Source organism: Vigna radiata, unplaced genomic scaffold (assembly GCF_000741045.1).
Source record: "Vigna radiata var. radiata cultivar VC1973A unplaced genomic scaffold, Vradiata_ver6 scaffold_417, whole genome shotgun sequence".
Lineage (NCBI taxonomy): Eukaryota > Viridiplantae > Streptophyta > Magnoliopsida > Fabales > Fabaceae > Vigna > Vigna radiata.
In genome coordinates this window covers 85699-103372 of record NW_014544159.1, presented here as the reverse complement: position 1 = coordinate 103372, position 17674 = coordinate 85699, and the positions used below count along the sequence as shown (strand labels likewise).

Sequence of the window (17674 nt, the reverse complement as noted above, 5' to 3'; positions counted from 1 at the left end):
TTCAATATTTCATTAAAATCATTGATGTCTAAAATTAAAAGTCTCATGCTATTTTATAAAACAATTAAAAAAATATTCTATTTAAAAAAAAAACATTTTTGTAATTTAGATATTTGTTAAGGCAAACATGTTTGCTGACTTGTCTCTGTAAATAAAACAAATAGAAGTCGAGAGCATGAGAAATGGACAAGTTCCTGAATAATAAATAAATCAGAGTCACAATCAGGTATACCCAAGTTCAACATTGTCTCCTTTTACTCTAAAAAGGTATGCCACTAATGTACTTTCATACACTACAACTACTATTTTATTAATACATATACCTTCAAAACTCTGTTAATTCATACCTACACTTTGGCTATACATAACTCTATCAACTAAATTATTGTAATACTTAACCAAAATTTTAAAATAATTAGATATGACTATTAACTATATAATGATTTAAATAAACTAAATTGAATTATATTATAATATTTACACTTATAGGACAATTAATTTAAATTAATTAATTGAGATTATCAACTATACACAAATAAAAAAGACGATAATAGAATAAATTCTCGTAGAATAATTTAAAAAATTAGTAAGAAGGAATGAAAAAAATGTAAAAAATAAAGTTTTATAATAAGCTTAAGTAGAAGTTCAATATGAAATAAATATTACAACTCAATTTTTTTTTTAAAATTACTGAAATTTTCTTATTAATTAAAAAACATTATATCAATTATTAACACTATGAAATTTTTAACAACATTGATATTAAAGTTATATTAATATTAAGTACATAGGTAACAAACATATATTAAAAGTGTATTACAAAAATCAGAAAAAGTTATCTTTTCTAAAAAATGAATTTTAATTATTCAATGATTATTTTAATGTAAAGGTGATTAATATTTGTCTTTATTGCATTATTATTCTAACGAAATCCAAAAGCAACATGATCCAAGACTACCTACCGCATCATAAGCGCCACAATGCGCGCTCTTCCAAATATCAGAAAAGGTGATAGCATTATTACATCACCCTCATTTTTCTAAATAGTAATTTAAAATATCAGATTGATTTATCTATATAGTCAGTGTGATCATTTTTATTTATTTAGGTTACATAATATTAATATTATTGATGTATTTATTCCACATTAAACTATATTATTAAATTCTAAAAATATTAGGAAGAGAGTAAATAAAGTGGGAAATATAAATAAAGTATCTTAACTGTATTTTAACCGCTTCACAGCAAAATAATAAATAGAAAATGAATATATGACTTCCATACATAACAGACATAGTCACCGTCTTCACGTCTCTAACTAACACGCATTCCACCCTATATATAATTATTCATAATTTTATTTTAAAAAAAAAAAACTCTCTCTCTTTCTCTTTCTCTTTTACTTTCTCTTTCTCTTCCATTCCCACTGCAAAACCACCGGAAAACGCAGCGTCGCTGCCGGAGAGAAGATCGAAAAAAGGCAGGGTTTCGCAATTGCACAAGCTTGGAGAATGCCACTTTGCAGGCACCACATTCGGAGTGCGCACGCACTGACCGATCCGGAGCTGTACCGCGCCGCCGATAGCGACGACTCCGAAGCACTCCTGGAAGCTGTTGCAATGGCAGGACTCGTAGGCTTTCTCCGCCAGCTCGGCGACCTCGCTCAGTCAGTTCACATTCTCTCTCTAACTTCTCTCTCTGTAACCGCTTCTTCCTTCGAGGCGCGGTTGCGCAGTTGCAGTTGCGCTCAAGGTTTCCTTGATCGCGCCGAGTTTAAATGAGTGTTGCTGTGTTTGAAGAAAGAACGATTTCCATTAATGAAACATTTTAAATTTAATTGTTGCTCAGTTATTGACGGTAGAGTTTGTTAGAGGAAGGAGCTTTGATTCAGATAGTTCCTTTCTTTGCCTTTTTTGTATCTCTTTTTGTCTGTTTGCAACTTTGCTAGCTGGTTCGGTGGATGGAGTTGGTGGATGAATCGATTTTTCTTGTCCTACTTTTTAAATATTTTTTGGCTGTTGGTTGATATTTCTATTGTCGAATCCGATCCGTGGGATTAGATTCTGGATTTTGTTTCCGTTTTGGTTTTAATTTGTCTTTTTTCTTTTTGTTTTTTCCTTGATTTTTCATTAGTTTTTGGTTCTTCTTGCTTTGTACGTAGCCACTTTTTTAAGAGGATGAAAAGCGAGAAAAAGAAGGCCTGCATAGATTGTTTGAATTTCTGGGCTGAGGATGGAAAGATGTTGGATGGCTTTTATGTAGGTGTTCGAATGATGCGTAGATTACAAGTCTTTGATTAAGTTTCTGGCACGATGTTGTGGATTTGACGAATGGAATTATTTGGTTTAAATATGATTGGATTGTTTATGCTTTAGAATTACGCTTTTGGGTATTTATAGATTTTCTTTAAATCACTGGAGGAAAAAAAATTTAAGCTGACAAGAATTACAGATGTCGTGATTTTTTTTTTTTTCATGGATAAGGAGTGAATGCTAAGGAATCAAGGGTCAATCTTAGGATCTGCTATCAGCGATCACCTGAACTGAGCCCAGGTGGCTTAAGTCCTAGTTGATTGTGCTTTGATTTTATTTTTAAAATAGTTTTGAAAAACTGTGTTTTGGAACATAATAAGAATAAAAATCCTGTTTGGTAATATTAATTTGAAAACCTTTTAGAGAGTGATAAAATAAATACAAATCCGCTTCATAAATTTATTTCAAAACACAATTAACTGTTTCCTTGTTCCCAGACCTAAAAAAGCAAAAGCTAAAACAGAGACGGTCTGTAGCTAATTATATTTTTCAGTTTTGAAAACAAAAATAGTTTTTAAAAAGAAGCTATGTCAACAGACATTTTTAGTGTTCAAAACAAAATTTAAAAATAAACAATAATCAATCTGAAGCTTAATCTTGTGGATTTTATTCAAATTTTCTGATAGGAAAATTTATGCATCTCACAAGAGTTGCAGTAATTCCTGGCATGTTCTGTCCTTCGCAATCCGTTATTAGAATCTTAATTCCATTTTGTAGTGTGTCCCGCGTCAATATTTAACATTTTAAAATATAATTCTTTCTGCTACTATTTTAATTTTTCTGCATTTAACTGCACTTTTTTGTTAGATTTGCTGCTGAGATGTTCCATGACTTGCATGAAGAGGTAATTGCTACTGCTGCAAGAGGTCGCAGTCTTATATCGCGTGTTCAACAGCTTGAGGCTGAAGTTCCAGCACTTGAGAAAGTTTTTTTAACACAAACTCATCATTCATCAACTTATACAAATGGAGGTTATATTAATCAGTGGAGTCTTTTTTATTATTGTTTGTGTCTGCAATATTTCACCTATTGGTGATAATGTTCCCTTGACAAATTTTAACATGATTCTGCATTTCAGGAATTGAATGGCATCCTAATCTTCGGTCTGAACACAATCTTGTTACCCGCGGAGACTTACCCCGATTTATAATGGATTCATATGAAGAAAGCCGTGGTCCTCCAAGATTGTTCCTTCTGGACAAGTATGGTGTCCTGATTCTTAGAACACAAATTTAAGCACAAATAGAAGATTTATTTCCATACTTCGTAACTTTTGTTATAGATATTTGAAACTTCTGTTTTTCCTTTTGGCCCGGAAAGGTTTGATGTTGCTGGGGCTGGGGCATGTCTGAAGCGTTATACCGATCCATCGTTCTTTACAGTGAAGTCTGCTTCCTCTGGAACAGCAACAGCAGAAGTTCAAAGGGAAAAGAAAATTCGTAAAATTGAGGTACTAAACGGCTGATTCTTCAATCACAAATTTCTGGACAGTTAATTTAAATAGCACGGAAAACAATTTATGCCATGCAAAATTGAATATCTGCAACCTTGATACATATTATATGTAGTTTTTTGTTGTATCCAGCCAAAGAAAGGAACACGACAGAAGAATGGTGAAACCCCAGAAGTCGTACCGTCACATGCAAAGTGAGCTCCAATAATTTTATTTTGGTGCATTAATTATTCTTCTGGTTTTAGAAATGCAAGGTCTTTAAATGGTTATTTAGTAACTCAAAATTCGATCTATTTCCATTATTGCAGACTGCATGAGTTGTTTCTGGAGGAGCGTATTGAGAATGCCTGTAGGGACCCTGCTCGTCTGGTAAAGTTGAAAACGAAACAGTTGAATGGATCTGCAGTTGAAAAAACTGGGAAAAGTTACATGGGGAAAATTCTGGAAATCCACTCACCTGATCATAAACTGGTATGTGAAACTTCAATCATTCCACAGCCAGGGAAATTGGTGTTAGATGATAGTGAAAGTGGGATTAAAACTCTTGAAATCAGTAGCATTGCTCCACTGAATAGGTCTTTGGGAAATGAAAACTTGCGTTCAACACCAAATGAGCAGAAACTAGAACTGAACCCATACACAGAAATGTATAGGGAGACAGGTGGATATATGGTGGAGGTGAATGAACAAATCTCTGGTGGTGTATCAGAGGAAATGTCTTCGAATTATCCCAACTTAATTGATAAAGAAGAATTGGTACTTGATGAACTAAAGAAAAGAGAATGTAGCTTGGATAGCTACCACTCTGATGATGTGACTAGCGAGGTTGATGATTATATGGATGCATTAGCTACCATGGAGTCTGAATTGGAAACAGATAATGAGTATGGACCTATGAAAAGCTTATTAAATATTGAAAACTTAACTGATTCAAATGGAAAAGGAGAGCCTCAAATGCAAGCTCAGTTTTCAGATTCTCAATCATTTGGAGACTCTTCAACTTCTGAAGAAAATAGTTCTTCGGAACAAGATAGAATTGGAGAGCATAATGAAGCACATGGTCTGTTGTTAGATTTTCCTTCAACTGGAACCTCCTGGGAATCCGATGATAATTCTTCATTCACAAGAGTTAGAAATGTAGAACATTCCCAATCACAAGTGCAGTTTTCAGATTTTCAATCTATGGAAAACTCCACATCACAGATTGAAGATATGCCATCCAACCAGCTTCTCCCAAATCTTGAGTTGCAAACGACTTATTGTCGTGAGTTTTTCATGAATGATGATGCCCATGTTCGGGGTGAAACGATTTCTGATTCTATACCAGTCTCTTCTGGTCTGATAGATTCTGGACATTCATTGATGTCTTATGATCTTGGAGCTGCCTCACCAGCATCCTTACCTGCACAGAGTCAATCGGATGAAACACCATCCGGCCCTGCTGAACTTAATTTAAGAATAGAAGAAGATGAAGAAAAGGAGTGTCTTGTTGAATCTATAGTGACCAAACCTGAGGCTCTCTACCCAATAAGAGATGATGCTTGCCCAGTGGTTTCCTTTGATAACAATCCATCGAACAATTTGAATGTTTGTGATCCTTATGTCCATTATAATGCTCTGTTCCAAGTTTCTAATGAATTAAACTTAGCTAATGAAGGTGAATGTGGTGATCATTCTGAGATTGAAGTTATGCACGAAGAATCTCTTAACGAATACTCTTCTGAAATGTTGGGTAGTGAATATGTTGATATTCATGGGGAGGATCCGATTTGCCCATCTGTGGAAGTAGACCTGAATCCAAGTACTAAGCTGTTGCTTGATGGCCGAGATTTAAAATCTGAGGACGATATTATAGCTACCCAATTGAACTCAGAAGATCTGGTTCCTGCTGCGAAGACTACACCAAAGTGTAGTCTTACAAAGGAGCTAGGTTTAGATTTTACACACGGATACAAACCAGATTTACCAGAAATTGAAGTTCTGCATCTTGATCAGCAAGGAAATTTTGAACAGGTGCCAAGTATATTGGGTGGCGAAGAAATAAGTGTATCCACCTGCAGTTTGGATCTAGTTGGAGATGATGGCAATACTGAACATCCGTCTTCAGATATAATAACATCTCCAATGAGTAATCTTACAAAGTTGGAAGAACCTCTTTCTATATTTGCAGATCCTCATGAGGAAGAAATGATAGTTAACGAGGCGGATAGTAGAGAATCTTTGACAGAATTAGCAGCCCAGAAGGTAGTGGATCAAGTAGATATTGCTTCTACTGAATTTCCATCAGACATGAACAGATCAGTTCCATGCGATCCTCCTGATTCTGGAATGTGGAATAATATTCGGCATTCATCTCTTGAGAAAATCCAATATAGCTCTTCGATCTATGACCTGAAAGCACTGCCTGTTTGTTTGGAGCTAGATCCTCAAAGGTCATCTGATCAACGAATTAACCCAACAATACATGTCATGGATCCACTAGCACCACTTATCTCAGGCTTCTTACACAAGGCAGCTAAAAGCAATCTTGAGGAGATGCCACCTATGCCCCCTCTGCCTCCAATGCAATGGAGATCGGTTAAGATTCAACATGCTTCCCTAGTTACATTGAGAGAAGAAGCCAGTCTAGCCTCACTCCAACCGATACAGCCAAATAAACCTGATGATAAGTCTCAATTTGGTTTATCTACTTTTGAAAAAGAGTCCCGGCCATCCCAGAATCTATTTTTACCGGACATGGCTATGCAAAGCAATAAGCATCAATATTCTTCTCCGGTTTCTGTGGGAATTTCAGAGCATCCTGTTGCTATTCCACTTCAATTTCCTGTAATGTTAAATGAAGCAAGTGGCCAACAGAGTTTCCTGGTACCAGAGCAAAGCCAGATACAAAACCCTTTCTTAGCATTACGGGACAGGCCTCCACTTGGCTATGTTGTTGATTCTGAGGGAGAGAAAAAATTGAATTCAAGTCCACACTCATCAATGCTGCCTGCTGTGCATGCTATTTCTGGGGCTGATTCTATTTTTCAGCAAGAAAAACCAACACAATCTCCAAGTCAGTTAACAGAAGGTGGCAGCTTAGAAGTGAAAATGGATAGACCTGGAGAATTGCATTTGGTGCTACGAGATGGGCCCCTTTCTCCGAAAGAGAAGCCAGCAGAAACTCAGTTAATGGAAGAGACAGGTTTAGAAGTTAAAATTCCAAAGCAGTCTTCAATGAACCTGGAAGGGAGGATGGAAGAAGATACTTCAATCTCACCTTTGTCGCCTCCCAGTCCAGGAATTGGGCAGTCAAAGCACAGTATGCCGCCTTCAGAGGGAGAAATGGCGTTTCCTTTGGAAGCATCTGGTCGGACTGAGATGCCACATGGAAAACCAAAGAATAAGCGTGTTCTTCCCCAAGATCCTGTAATAGATCCAGTAGCTGCTCTTGACAAAAGCAGGGTAATGACAGTTTTCTTGTTCTCATATTTTTGTGGTCTTAAAATCCATGCATGACACACTGCCTTTGATTACTGCAGCTGAGGAAGGTCACTGAACGAGTTATGCCCCCCAGAGCAGCAACGGGAGATGAAAGAGACTCGCTGTTAGAAATGATAAGAACGAAGGTTCGAGCTAGCAGCTTTTATGTAATTGTTCATGCTGATCGTACACTTTTGTATATACATTTTAAATTTTAAATATATATCCACAATTTTTTGTCAGTCCTTCAACTTGAGGCCTGCAGCGGTGAACCGACCACCCAGCATCGGGGGTCCGAAAACGAACTTGAGGGTTGCTGCCATCCTGGAAAAAGCAAATGCAATTCGTCAGGTCTGTCTCTCACTCTGTTTACTATAACAAGGGTTTGCTCCTCAGCCCCCCCTCCCTGAACCAACTAACTAAGCTAATGTTAATTATTGAATTAGGCATTGGCCGGAAGTGATGAAGATGATGATGCAGATAGTTGGAGTGATTCTTGAATTTGCCACAGAATGAAAACTTTTATAATGAGTCTTTCTCTCAGGCAAGGAATAGGAAAGCTACGTGATACAGTCCTACAGAAGATTCTTTATCCTGCACTATATTCATAGACAGCACATGTTCCCTAGTCCTCCCAATGCACACCTAGATGCACGAACAATGTAGAAGGCATATAGCACAGCATCAATTTCAGAGCTTTTTCGAAGGTGAAATTCAGGCTCGGTATGCAACGCAGTGTCAAACAACAAGATCAACAATTCGTTTTTCTCCTCATACAAGAACGTGTATATTTGTGTTGTGCTTCCTATAAGTTTTTGATTAATCAATTTTGTAATCCGTTATGTAGTGGTTTTATCATAATTGTCTCATGCCATGTAGCTCATGTGTCTGTCTTAAATACAATATACACAATATATATAGAGAGAGAAAGAGAGAGAATTTACTGGTTATGTATTTATTAATGTAAATAAAATTTCTTTTGTTTGGAACAGTGGGTGCATCATGTTGGAAGTCTCCTCATCCTACAAGCTTGGTTTTGTAGGGTTGAGTTAAGCTTAAAGTTCACTTTTAATATGGTATAAAAGTCATCGTTAAAATCTATTCTAACGATATTTGTTGTTTGTTGGCATATTGTTCTATCAAATCGCTATTGAACCATCAATTAATGTCTAGTCTCACGTTCGAGATATATATACCTCGGCCTGAGGAGGTGTGTTGAAAGTCTTACATCGACTAGAGATAAAGTCAATTCATAATATATAAGTGAGTGGAAACCTCACCTTACAAGCTGATTTTGTTGAGTTAAGTTAGACTTTCACTTCTACCACATCGGAGAAGGAAAAAAAGAAAAATAAAATAAAATATAAAATATTTTTATTAGAAGAAAATAAACGAAAACTATATAATAAAATAAGATGTGAAATGTGGAAATTTACAAGATTACCAAAATGCCAAAGTCGTTATTTACATAAAATTTGATAGTCTTAGTTTTGTGCTAAAAGTAATATATGTCAAAATACTTTACTTTATGAAATAATTATTTAACATCTATTTCATTACTTATACTTATATAAAGGTAAAGTGGTCAGGTTAATTTTTTATTTGTAAAAGAAAACATTAAAAAGTAATAAAAGATAATAACAAAATTATTTTAAGTGTTAAAATATCATTACGGTTAGGTTTAATACCTATTTTGGTCCCTCTTTTCGGGAGGTTTGTTCAAAGTGATCCTCCTTTTTTTAAAAAGTTCATTAAAGTCCTACTTTTTGTAAAAACTGTGTACGTTAGTCTTTTTTGCTAACGGCATTAATTCTGCTAACGGCAAAACTGCCAGCTGACAAATATTTGATGACTTGTACAAATAAAATTCGTTGTAGTCCTCATATTGGTTTAAAAATGTTTATTGTGGTCCTCGTATTGATTTAAAAATGTTTATTGTAGTCCCCCTTTAAAAATGTTTATTGTGGGTGTTTTAGCAGCATGCAGCCATGCTGGAATGCTCGATCAAGCGTTCAACTACTTAAAAACAGGAAGCGGCTTCACAAATTTGTCAATGGAAAATGCTCTTGTGGAAATTTTTGTGGTTTTCTCTAAAAGCAGCAGCTAAAATTTCATGTGTTGCAATCCAAAACTGATGAGTTCTTTTTTCACATCTCCACACTTACTAATATAACACGTGAAATTACACTGATAACCTTCAAATTATTGTGATTGTAGTTTCCCAAAAGGTTAGCGCATAGATTACTAGATCACACGTGAAATCTTTAACGTGTATTAAACAATATACAAATGGCTTACCCTTCTAAGATGGCATGATGATCTTGGCTCCGCAGAACATGTGAGACATCAAATTTCTTTAGTTTACTGACTAGTTTTTTTTTTTAGTAAAAAGGGACCATAATAAACATTTTTAAACCAACATGAGGACCACAATAAACATTTTTAAACCAATATGAGGACACAACGAATTTTATTTGTACAAATCATCAAATATTTGCCAGCTGGCAGTTTTGTCATTAGCAAAATTAATGCCGTTAGCAAAAAGGACTAACTTACACAGTTTTTGCAAAAAGTAGGACTTTAGTGAACTTTTTAAAAAAAGGAGGACCACTTTGAACAAACCCTCCCAAAAAGAGGGACCAAAATAGATATTAAACCTTACGGTTACTATCAGGCCATTGAAGATACTTGCATACTATATTGTATATTTAATTTTATTTCATAATTTACTTATATTTATTATGAAATCATTAGTACTTATCATGTTAAAGTGAAATATGACATAAAATACACTATTTTTTTTAATGACTGTTTGGTTAGTTATCTGGGATGAATAGTTTATTAAACAGGTACTCTATATTAGATTCGATGATTATTTCATATTTTGAATGATCAGTTATGTATCATTTCTGATAATCAATTGTCAACTTAATAAATAAGATAATGAATTCAATTATCTACCAAATAGGTCAATCGACTATCTATTAAGTCGAATAAGTTAAGTATTCACTTGGATAGCTAGTTATTGAACTTAGATGGTAAGATTCATGAAAAATATCTATTTTAATAAATTGTAATAAATTTTAGCATTATTATTAATAATAATAATTTTAATGGATAGAAAATATAATTAGTTAAAAAAAATTATGGTTAGAAAAATTAAAATTTAAGATAAAGAATTATAGTAATTTCAGAAAGAGGGGTTTTGAGAACCTATTTTAAAAGTTAAAAAAAAAAGGAATAGTGTCCAAGGATAAGCATTCCACGTTAGTGTCAAGAGTGATCACATATGTTTAGGTGCAAGTGGGATTAAAATATTGTTTTTTTAAAATAATATTTAAAAAGAAGAGTTGAATAGTAAAAATATTTTTGGCTATAAATAGCCAAGGGGGAGGGGGGAAGAAGGATTTTGCACAAGAATGAGAGGAAATAAGAGAGAAAGAGAGAAAGGGAAAGAAGGAAAGAATTAGGAAGAAATTTTGGTTCCAAAGAGAGTAGAGATTCTAGAGGATTTTCGGGGAAACAACTTCTGAGTAGGAAACTAAGTATGGAAAAGAGGTAAGGAGAGTTAACCTTTCTAAGCTTTAATATTATGATAAAATATTTTTGCATAATTATTCATATTTTGAAATTATGAGCAATTACTATTAATAAAAAGAAAACTATGTGCTTGTTGTATAACTATTTGAATTTCTGTGTTGATATTATATGTTGTTGTTTTGAATATGTGAATAAGAACTTTGTTAATAACAAGTTGATGAACACTTTGGCTAGGAAAGACCTGGTACTTAAGTTGTCCATTGTGACACACCTCTCTTTCCTGCAAGTCTACTCAATATGTTTTAACTAAATTTTTATTAAACAAATTATATTTTGCTGATTTTATTTTGTAAAATGGATATGAAATCTGTATTGAATGTATTATATTATGTTGGATGTGAAATTATGTATTTGAACATAGTAAGAGTTTGGTGGAGAGTGGAAAATCCTTACCGAAGATCCACCTTGAGAAGTTGGACAGAGTATGAAGGATGTATCTTCGTATTTATATCCGAAGATCCACTTTGGGGGATAGAGTAAAGTATATGAGTAAAGTATCACTGCTAGTGCAAAACCCGCTAAGAGTTTGATATTCATACGTTTATTTGAATGAGTTGAGTTTATGATGATTATGGTATGTGTTAGAAGTGGACTTTAAGCCTAACTCAACCCCACAAAATCGGCTTGTAAGGTGAGGTTTGCACCTCACTTATATATTATAAATTGACCTTATCTCTAGTCGATGTGAAACTTCCAACACACCCCCTTCACGCCGAGGTATAGATATCTCGTGCGTGATAGTAGAAATTGGGTGGTCCAATAGCGGCCCAACAACGGGTGGAATAGAAACAAAAATGCTCACTTAGAATTCGCTAGGATAGACTTTAACCATGACTCTGATACCATATTAGAAGGCAGTTTTGTAAGGTTGAGTTAGGCCTAAAAACCCACTTCTAATAGTATGCTTAATGTATTATTAAGTGATTTGACTTATAAGTTAGAAATTATGTTCTTAATTTAAATATACTATGTTATTTTTTTTGCACTGGCTCACCCTTGCTTTATCTGTTGTTTGGTTGTTATTGTTGTGCTATGTGTTTTCTCTCGGCAATGATCATCCAGTGGGTGTGAGCAGAAAGTGATGAGATGTCGGTGGAACAACGTTAGATGGAAGATCGACTAGTGTTTAACTTATATGAACGAGATCTTTGTTTTTAAACGTTTTATGTTTGGGTTGTATTAAGTTTAAAATTTGAGTGATAATTTGAATAAAAGTTTTTTTATTCCTCGTTTCTATGATTGTTCTATAATATCAAAATATAATAACTATATTATAGTTCAATACTATAATTATTGAGATGTTACATAGATAACTATTAAACATGCTGTCTGACCTTGAATTGGACTAATTGAAATGATTAATATCAGAATATATTAATCTTAACTTATCGACTTAATGTTAAAGTTTAATTACTTACAATTAGATCTTAATTAAGTCAATAACTTATAAAAAAAATCTATAAATAAAAGTTTAATATAAGAAGATATGTTATGTAAATTAATATCTGCCATATGTAACTTTAGTATATTATTATTTGTACGTCAGATAACAATATAGAACCTAGACAATTGACATAATCCCATATTCCAAACAATTTCATTAACTAATTTTAAAATTATAAAAAATTAATAGTATTTTATTTTTATGCTCAAAGAAAGACTAGGATTGGATAGTAGAAATTTCAATTTGTATTCTTAATTATTACTAATAATTGATTTTATGTTAAAATATAAAACAGTAAACAAGTAACAAAAATATGGTTGGAGAGAAAACAGCTCCGAACGCCGCCTGGTAGCTGTCTTTCTCTCTCTTTCTCCTTCTCTTTCCTTTTCTTTTCTGCAAACTTCAAAAACCCTTCTTAATTCTTTTTCCATCATCTTCACACACCACTGCCAACAGCATAAAAGGTACCAACTTTATTTGACCTTTTGCAATTCTGATTCTCTTGGTGTTCCAGTTCAATCCTAAGGATACCCCTCATTATGTATTTTCAAAAGAATTGTGGGAATTAACCCCTTTTCGCGAAACCCTTTTGTTCTTGTGTTCTTTTTGTTCTAGATACGAAGGAAGAAGAAAACCCCATCTTTGAAGCAGAGGCATGGAGAGCACGGGGCGTGTGCCATTGTCGGATGTAGTGGCAGATTGTGCCAAGCGGTGGTTCAAGGACACTCTCAAGGAGGCTAAGGCAGGTGATATAAACATGCAGGTCTTGGTGGGTCAGATGTACTATCATGGCTATGGTATTCCCAAAGATGGTCAGAAGGTGTGTTGCTTTGGCTTGCTTGGTTTTTTGTTGTTTTCCTTGCATGCAGTCCACTTCAATGAACTTTCATTGGATTGGCGTTTTGTTTTCGGGGTTTGATTGTCGCAAAAGTCATATTTTTTGGGGGTTTTGTAATTCAATCAGAGCTGGAGTTTTATTTCGGTAACTTATACTGTTTTTTTAATGCAAGTAAGCATTTTAGTTCATTCTATGATCCTAAAACATGTATATTTTGACGTACACACCTTTATACTGCTTATATTCCTGTGCACATATGTCTAGAGTAGCAATATGAGAAGTTCTATTAATTTGAAGAGTCTTTTTAGCTTGTGAGGTCAGGTTTTCTTCTTTAACAGAGTTGAAACTCAACCTTTTGTGTTTTCCAATTTTGTTGTTATAACGTGCAGTACACAGAAGTGGCTGCAAATATGTATGTAAAGAGTTTATTGCGCAAAATATGGATTATATGGACCATTGATCAAATATAAAGAACAACAAAATTATAAATGATGTGTGGAATGTAGATGTACTTGTTTCGTCATTTTCTTTTGTTTCCAAGGCTGATGTTATTAGTTTGGGAATGAAGGGAAGACTTTGGCTGACTAAAGCCTCGAGGGTCAGATCCTCAGTCTGGAGAGTTGGCCGTAAACCTCCAGGTAAATCCTCCCTTGTTGCTATGCTAGCAGAATATTATCTATGTTTTCCTCTGTAATTTAGTGTGACCATTTTTGGTTTTGGTGCATATTTTATAGGTTATAATGCAAGTGATTCGGAGTCTGAAGATTTGGAAAATGATTCTTGAACACGCTAAATTTGATTTCATGTCCAAAATTCTGAAAGGTGATTTTATCCTCATCTCTGAGCACTTACTTCATGTTGTTAGTGATTTTACACTTTTAAGGCCACGTTTATTATCTAATAGAAAAACTTAGGGCTTGGGCTTTTGAAATGTGTGCCTTATTTCTTCCTATTTCTATCGTCACGTGTTTCATCAAGAAGCTTCCACACGCCTCACAAATGGTGTCTCCCTATGTTTGACATGTGTACGACACATATCTGCCATAACAACACAATGTTAATGTGTCCCTGACATAATTTTGACATGACTCCAACATAATGTTAATAACTTACAATGATTTTCTAAAAGCCTATAAACTTGTAAACTTATTACATAAGTTTCTATCATGATTATAGAAATAAGGAACAAATTTATATGATCACTACTTTTCACTTTTTGGATATTGGATAGATGGATTGGATTGTATTAGGTGACAATATGTTTATATAATTATATTTGACTAATATTGTTTATAGATGATTTTAAGTATATAAATAATGGTTGTTAAATTAAATAATTCATAATGATCTAATATATAGATCCATGTCCTCGAATCCTACATTTTAGAGACTACACATGTCAAAGTGTATACATATTGTGTCTAGTATGCCCTTCAAGAAGTTTGTGTATATTGTAATCTTCACATAGAGAAATGATGTTTGATTTTCTAAACATGTTGATTGGAACATCATGTCATTTCTTTTTAAAATGATTTTATCTCCCTATTTCTCTTTAAAATAAACTAGTCAGCTGCAATCCAATTGTTAATTGATGTGTTTATGACTTAAAAAACTTTAGCCTTATAATCCTTAAGATTAACTTGTCCAAAACCCAAGTATACTTAGGATCTTTGTCTTGAAGGCTCGAGTCTAAAGGTCTAGGGTCCTTCTGGGACAATGAGTCTTGGTTATAGGACAAGCACAAGAGGTTGGATATAGTTGAGTCTCTGTACTGAACATGAGACTCATTTAGGGTAGGAAACCCTACTTTGTTTCATCATGCTTGACAAGACCTACTGTCCCATTATTCATAAATAATAGGGTGAATATTAACTGTTTCTAGGTCTATAAGTATACTACACCATCACTGTAAACAATATAAACCACACAAATTGAATGCTTCTAGCTTAAGCTCTCTCAAGTACTTTGGCTAGAACAGAAACTAACGTGGCACAACAAAGTAGTATAAATGGTCTGAGCCATTAAACTAATGGATGTTTTGCAAGTGTTAACTGCATAGTCTTTGTATTGTAGTGCTTCATATTATAAGAGACTTTCTTGATTGACGTATTAAACTGTGGTTTCTTGATTGATATATTTGTTTTGTAGGTGTGTGAGGCATCATGCTTCTTCATAACTACCATATATGTTCTTGTGACTTCCGAATTTTATTTTGCTTTCTGGTCTGTGTATGATATGCTACGCCTTTTTTAATTAAAGGTAAAAGAAAAGCAAACATTATTACCCTTTTGAGAAAACTGTTACTTGATGATTGAGGGTGTTTTAACTTTTCTTGATATGTCACCATATCATGCCAAATAGAAGAGGAACTTGTATATGTTTTCATACATTTTTAATCTGGAATGCAGTTTCTGGCTTCCAAATGATATTAATTTGTCTAGTTTCATGGCATATGGCATGCTCTATTCTACGGGCAAAAGCACCATTTTGGTGCAATTTTTTTTTTTTTTAAAAAAATTGCCTAAATGGGACAGATTTGTAAAATAATTACAAAAGCAAGTACTGCAAGTTTGAAAAAATTGTATTAAGGGAACACGATTTTAGTTTAAAACATTTTTAAAGCTGAAGTTGTGTTAAGTTGATACGACACTATATCATCTGAATTAAAGTCTTATCAACTCAGTAGAACTTTAATTTAAAATGCATTAAACTAAAAATTGTGTTTATTTAGTATAATTTTAATTTAAAATGTATTAAATTAAAATTGTGTTAACATGACATGATTTTAACTTAATTATTTTTTTTTTTCTAAATTAAAGTCATGTTACCTTAAGACTATTTCCTCACACTGGAATCCGTCACAATTTAATTTATTAATTATTTTAAAGTCTATTCCATTTTAGTAATTTTGAAAAAAGTTGTACCATTTTAGTGTTTTTGCTTTATTCCATCTTGTCTTTTAGTTAATCTCCTATATTAAGGTTTGGATATCCAATGACGTTGTTATTCTAGCTCTTGGCGTATGTTTTCTATTTGAATGATTTTCTTATTCTATACACACTAAAAAATGAAAAGTAAAATAAATTTTTTAATATATTAAAATTAGTTCATATAGTAGTTAAACAAAATAAACTTGTGAAGAAATTAACACAAGGAACTTTTCCAAGTTATATGGATAAAGGGCATAATTACTTTTAACATTTGGCCGATTTATTTTTATTTCTTTAATCTTAAAATATAATTAGGATAAAATAAAAATATTAAATGTGTATATTCAAGAGAAGAATCTACATCCATACCATAGTATGTTATAAATGAAAAAACAAAATACGAGGTTTAAAATAAGGGTTAAATATGTTTTTAGTCACAAAACCAACAAACAAATTTGTTTTTAGTCTCTCCTTCAAACTAAGGTATATTTTGGTCATTTTTCTTCAGGAAAGCTTAATTTTTTGTTCTTCAAAATCAACGGCGTTAAAAAGAAGTTGAGGTGACTAACGTCTAGCTATGTGTGATGACATCTTTTCTTCCTAACATTTGTCACGTGTGATTACATGTTTGATGACATGTGTTCAATGATTAAATCAGATGAAGGAAATTAGTTAGGGTTCTTATACTTAGTAAATATCAAGATTCTTTTACTCGAATGAAAATTGGGGTTGGTAACTGTCTTTTATCATCAAGCTAATTCACGATTAGGGCTCATGTTCCATCAATTTGCTTTCGTGATTGCTGTAGTGTGCATTCGAAGAAGTTAATTATTTAGTTTGGTGTGCATTCGTGTTTTAGTGCTTGGTGTGCATTCAATGTCAAAGAAAGATGATTCGAAGAAGGTAATTATTTACTTTCGGTTTACTATGGTTGCAGTTTTTGGTGTGCATTGTGTGTGCAATTTTTTCATTTTACCATATAGGATTAATAATGGGTTTTGATGTTTCTCTGCATCACATGGGAAAGTTCATGAAGAATAAGGAAGTGCAATATGTGGGAGGAGGAATACATGTTATAAAAGGAATTTATCCCCACAGGTGGTCTTACTTTGAAGCAATGAGATTTGTTAAAAATTTGAAGTATGATGCAAAGTTCAAGCTATGGTGGAAGGGATTGAAACAAAAGGCCATGAGCAACCTGAGAATACTCAGTGATGACAGTGAAGCAATGTTGTTGACTAACTATGCAGAGGCAAATAACGATGAGGTTGAATTCTAGGTCCAACATCTCCAACCTAGTGAGCCAGTTGAAGTTAACTTTGTTGCTTTTGGTGAAGAGGCACATGAAGTAGAGATAGAGGAGAGGGAGGAAGAGGTAAACATGGGTGACGAAGAAGAGGTTATTGTGGATGAACAACATGGTTATGTTGTTGGAGAATGTGGATGAAAAAGATGGTTACTTGGATGAAGAACATGCATTTGTTGGTGAAGAAGATGACGCAGTAGATGAAGAAAATGTTTATGTTGGTGGGGTGGAGGGGAATATGGAAGTAGAAGACGTCCTAATGGATTATGAAGAGGAAGGTAGAGAGAAGAAATATTAATACTATTTTGGATAGGTGGAGTAGAATGAAG

General features: G+C 33.6%; 2 protein-coding genes across 2 annotated transcripts; both read left to right on the top strand.

Moving 5' to 3' along the window:
- The first annotated feature begins 1317 nt into the window (after positions 1–1317).
- LOC106755494 (protein SCAR2) lies at positions 1318–8314 on the top strand. The gene is made up of 9 exons (XM_014637664.2): positions 1318–1666; positions 3120–3283; positions 3391–3514; positions 3633–3762; positions 3898–3959; positions 4074–7209; positions 7287–7373; positions 7471–7578; positions 7674–8314. Exons 1-9 carry the CDS (start codon positions 1512–1514, stop codon positions 7725–7727), a joined length of 4020 nt encoding a protein of 1339 aa, XP_014493150.1. The 5' UTR covers positions 1318–1511; the 3' UTR covers positions 7728–8314.
- A 4261-nt stretch (positions 8315–12575) lies between these two features.
- LOC106755489 lies at positions 12576–15549 on the top strand. Its single transcript, XM_014637659.2, has 5 exons — positions 12576–12735; positions 12887–13091; positions 13678–13747; positions 13844–13931; positions 15258–15549. The coding sequence occupies exons 2-4, from the start codon at positions 12927–12929 to the stop codon at positions 13891–13893; spliced, it is 285 nt and encodes a 94-aa protein (XP_014493145.1). The 5' UTR covers positions 12576–12735; positions 12887–12926; the 3' UTR covers positions 13894–13931; positions 15258–15549.
- The last annotated feature ends 2125 nt before the right edge of the window (positions 15550–17674 follow it).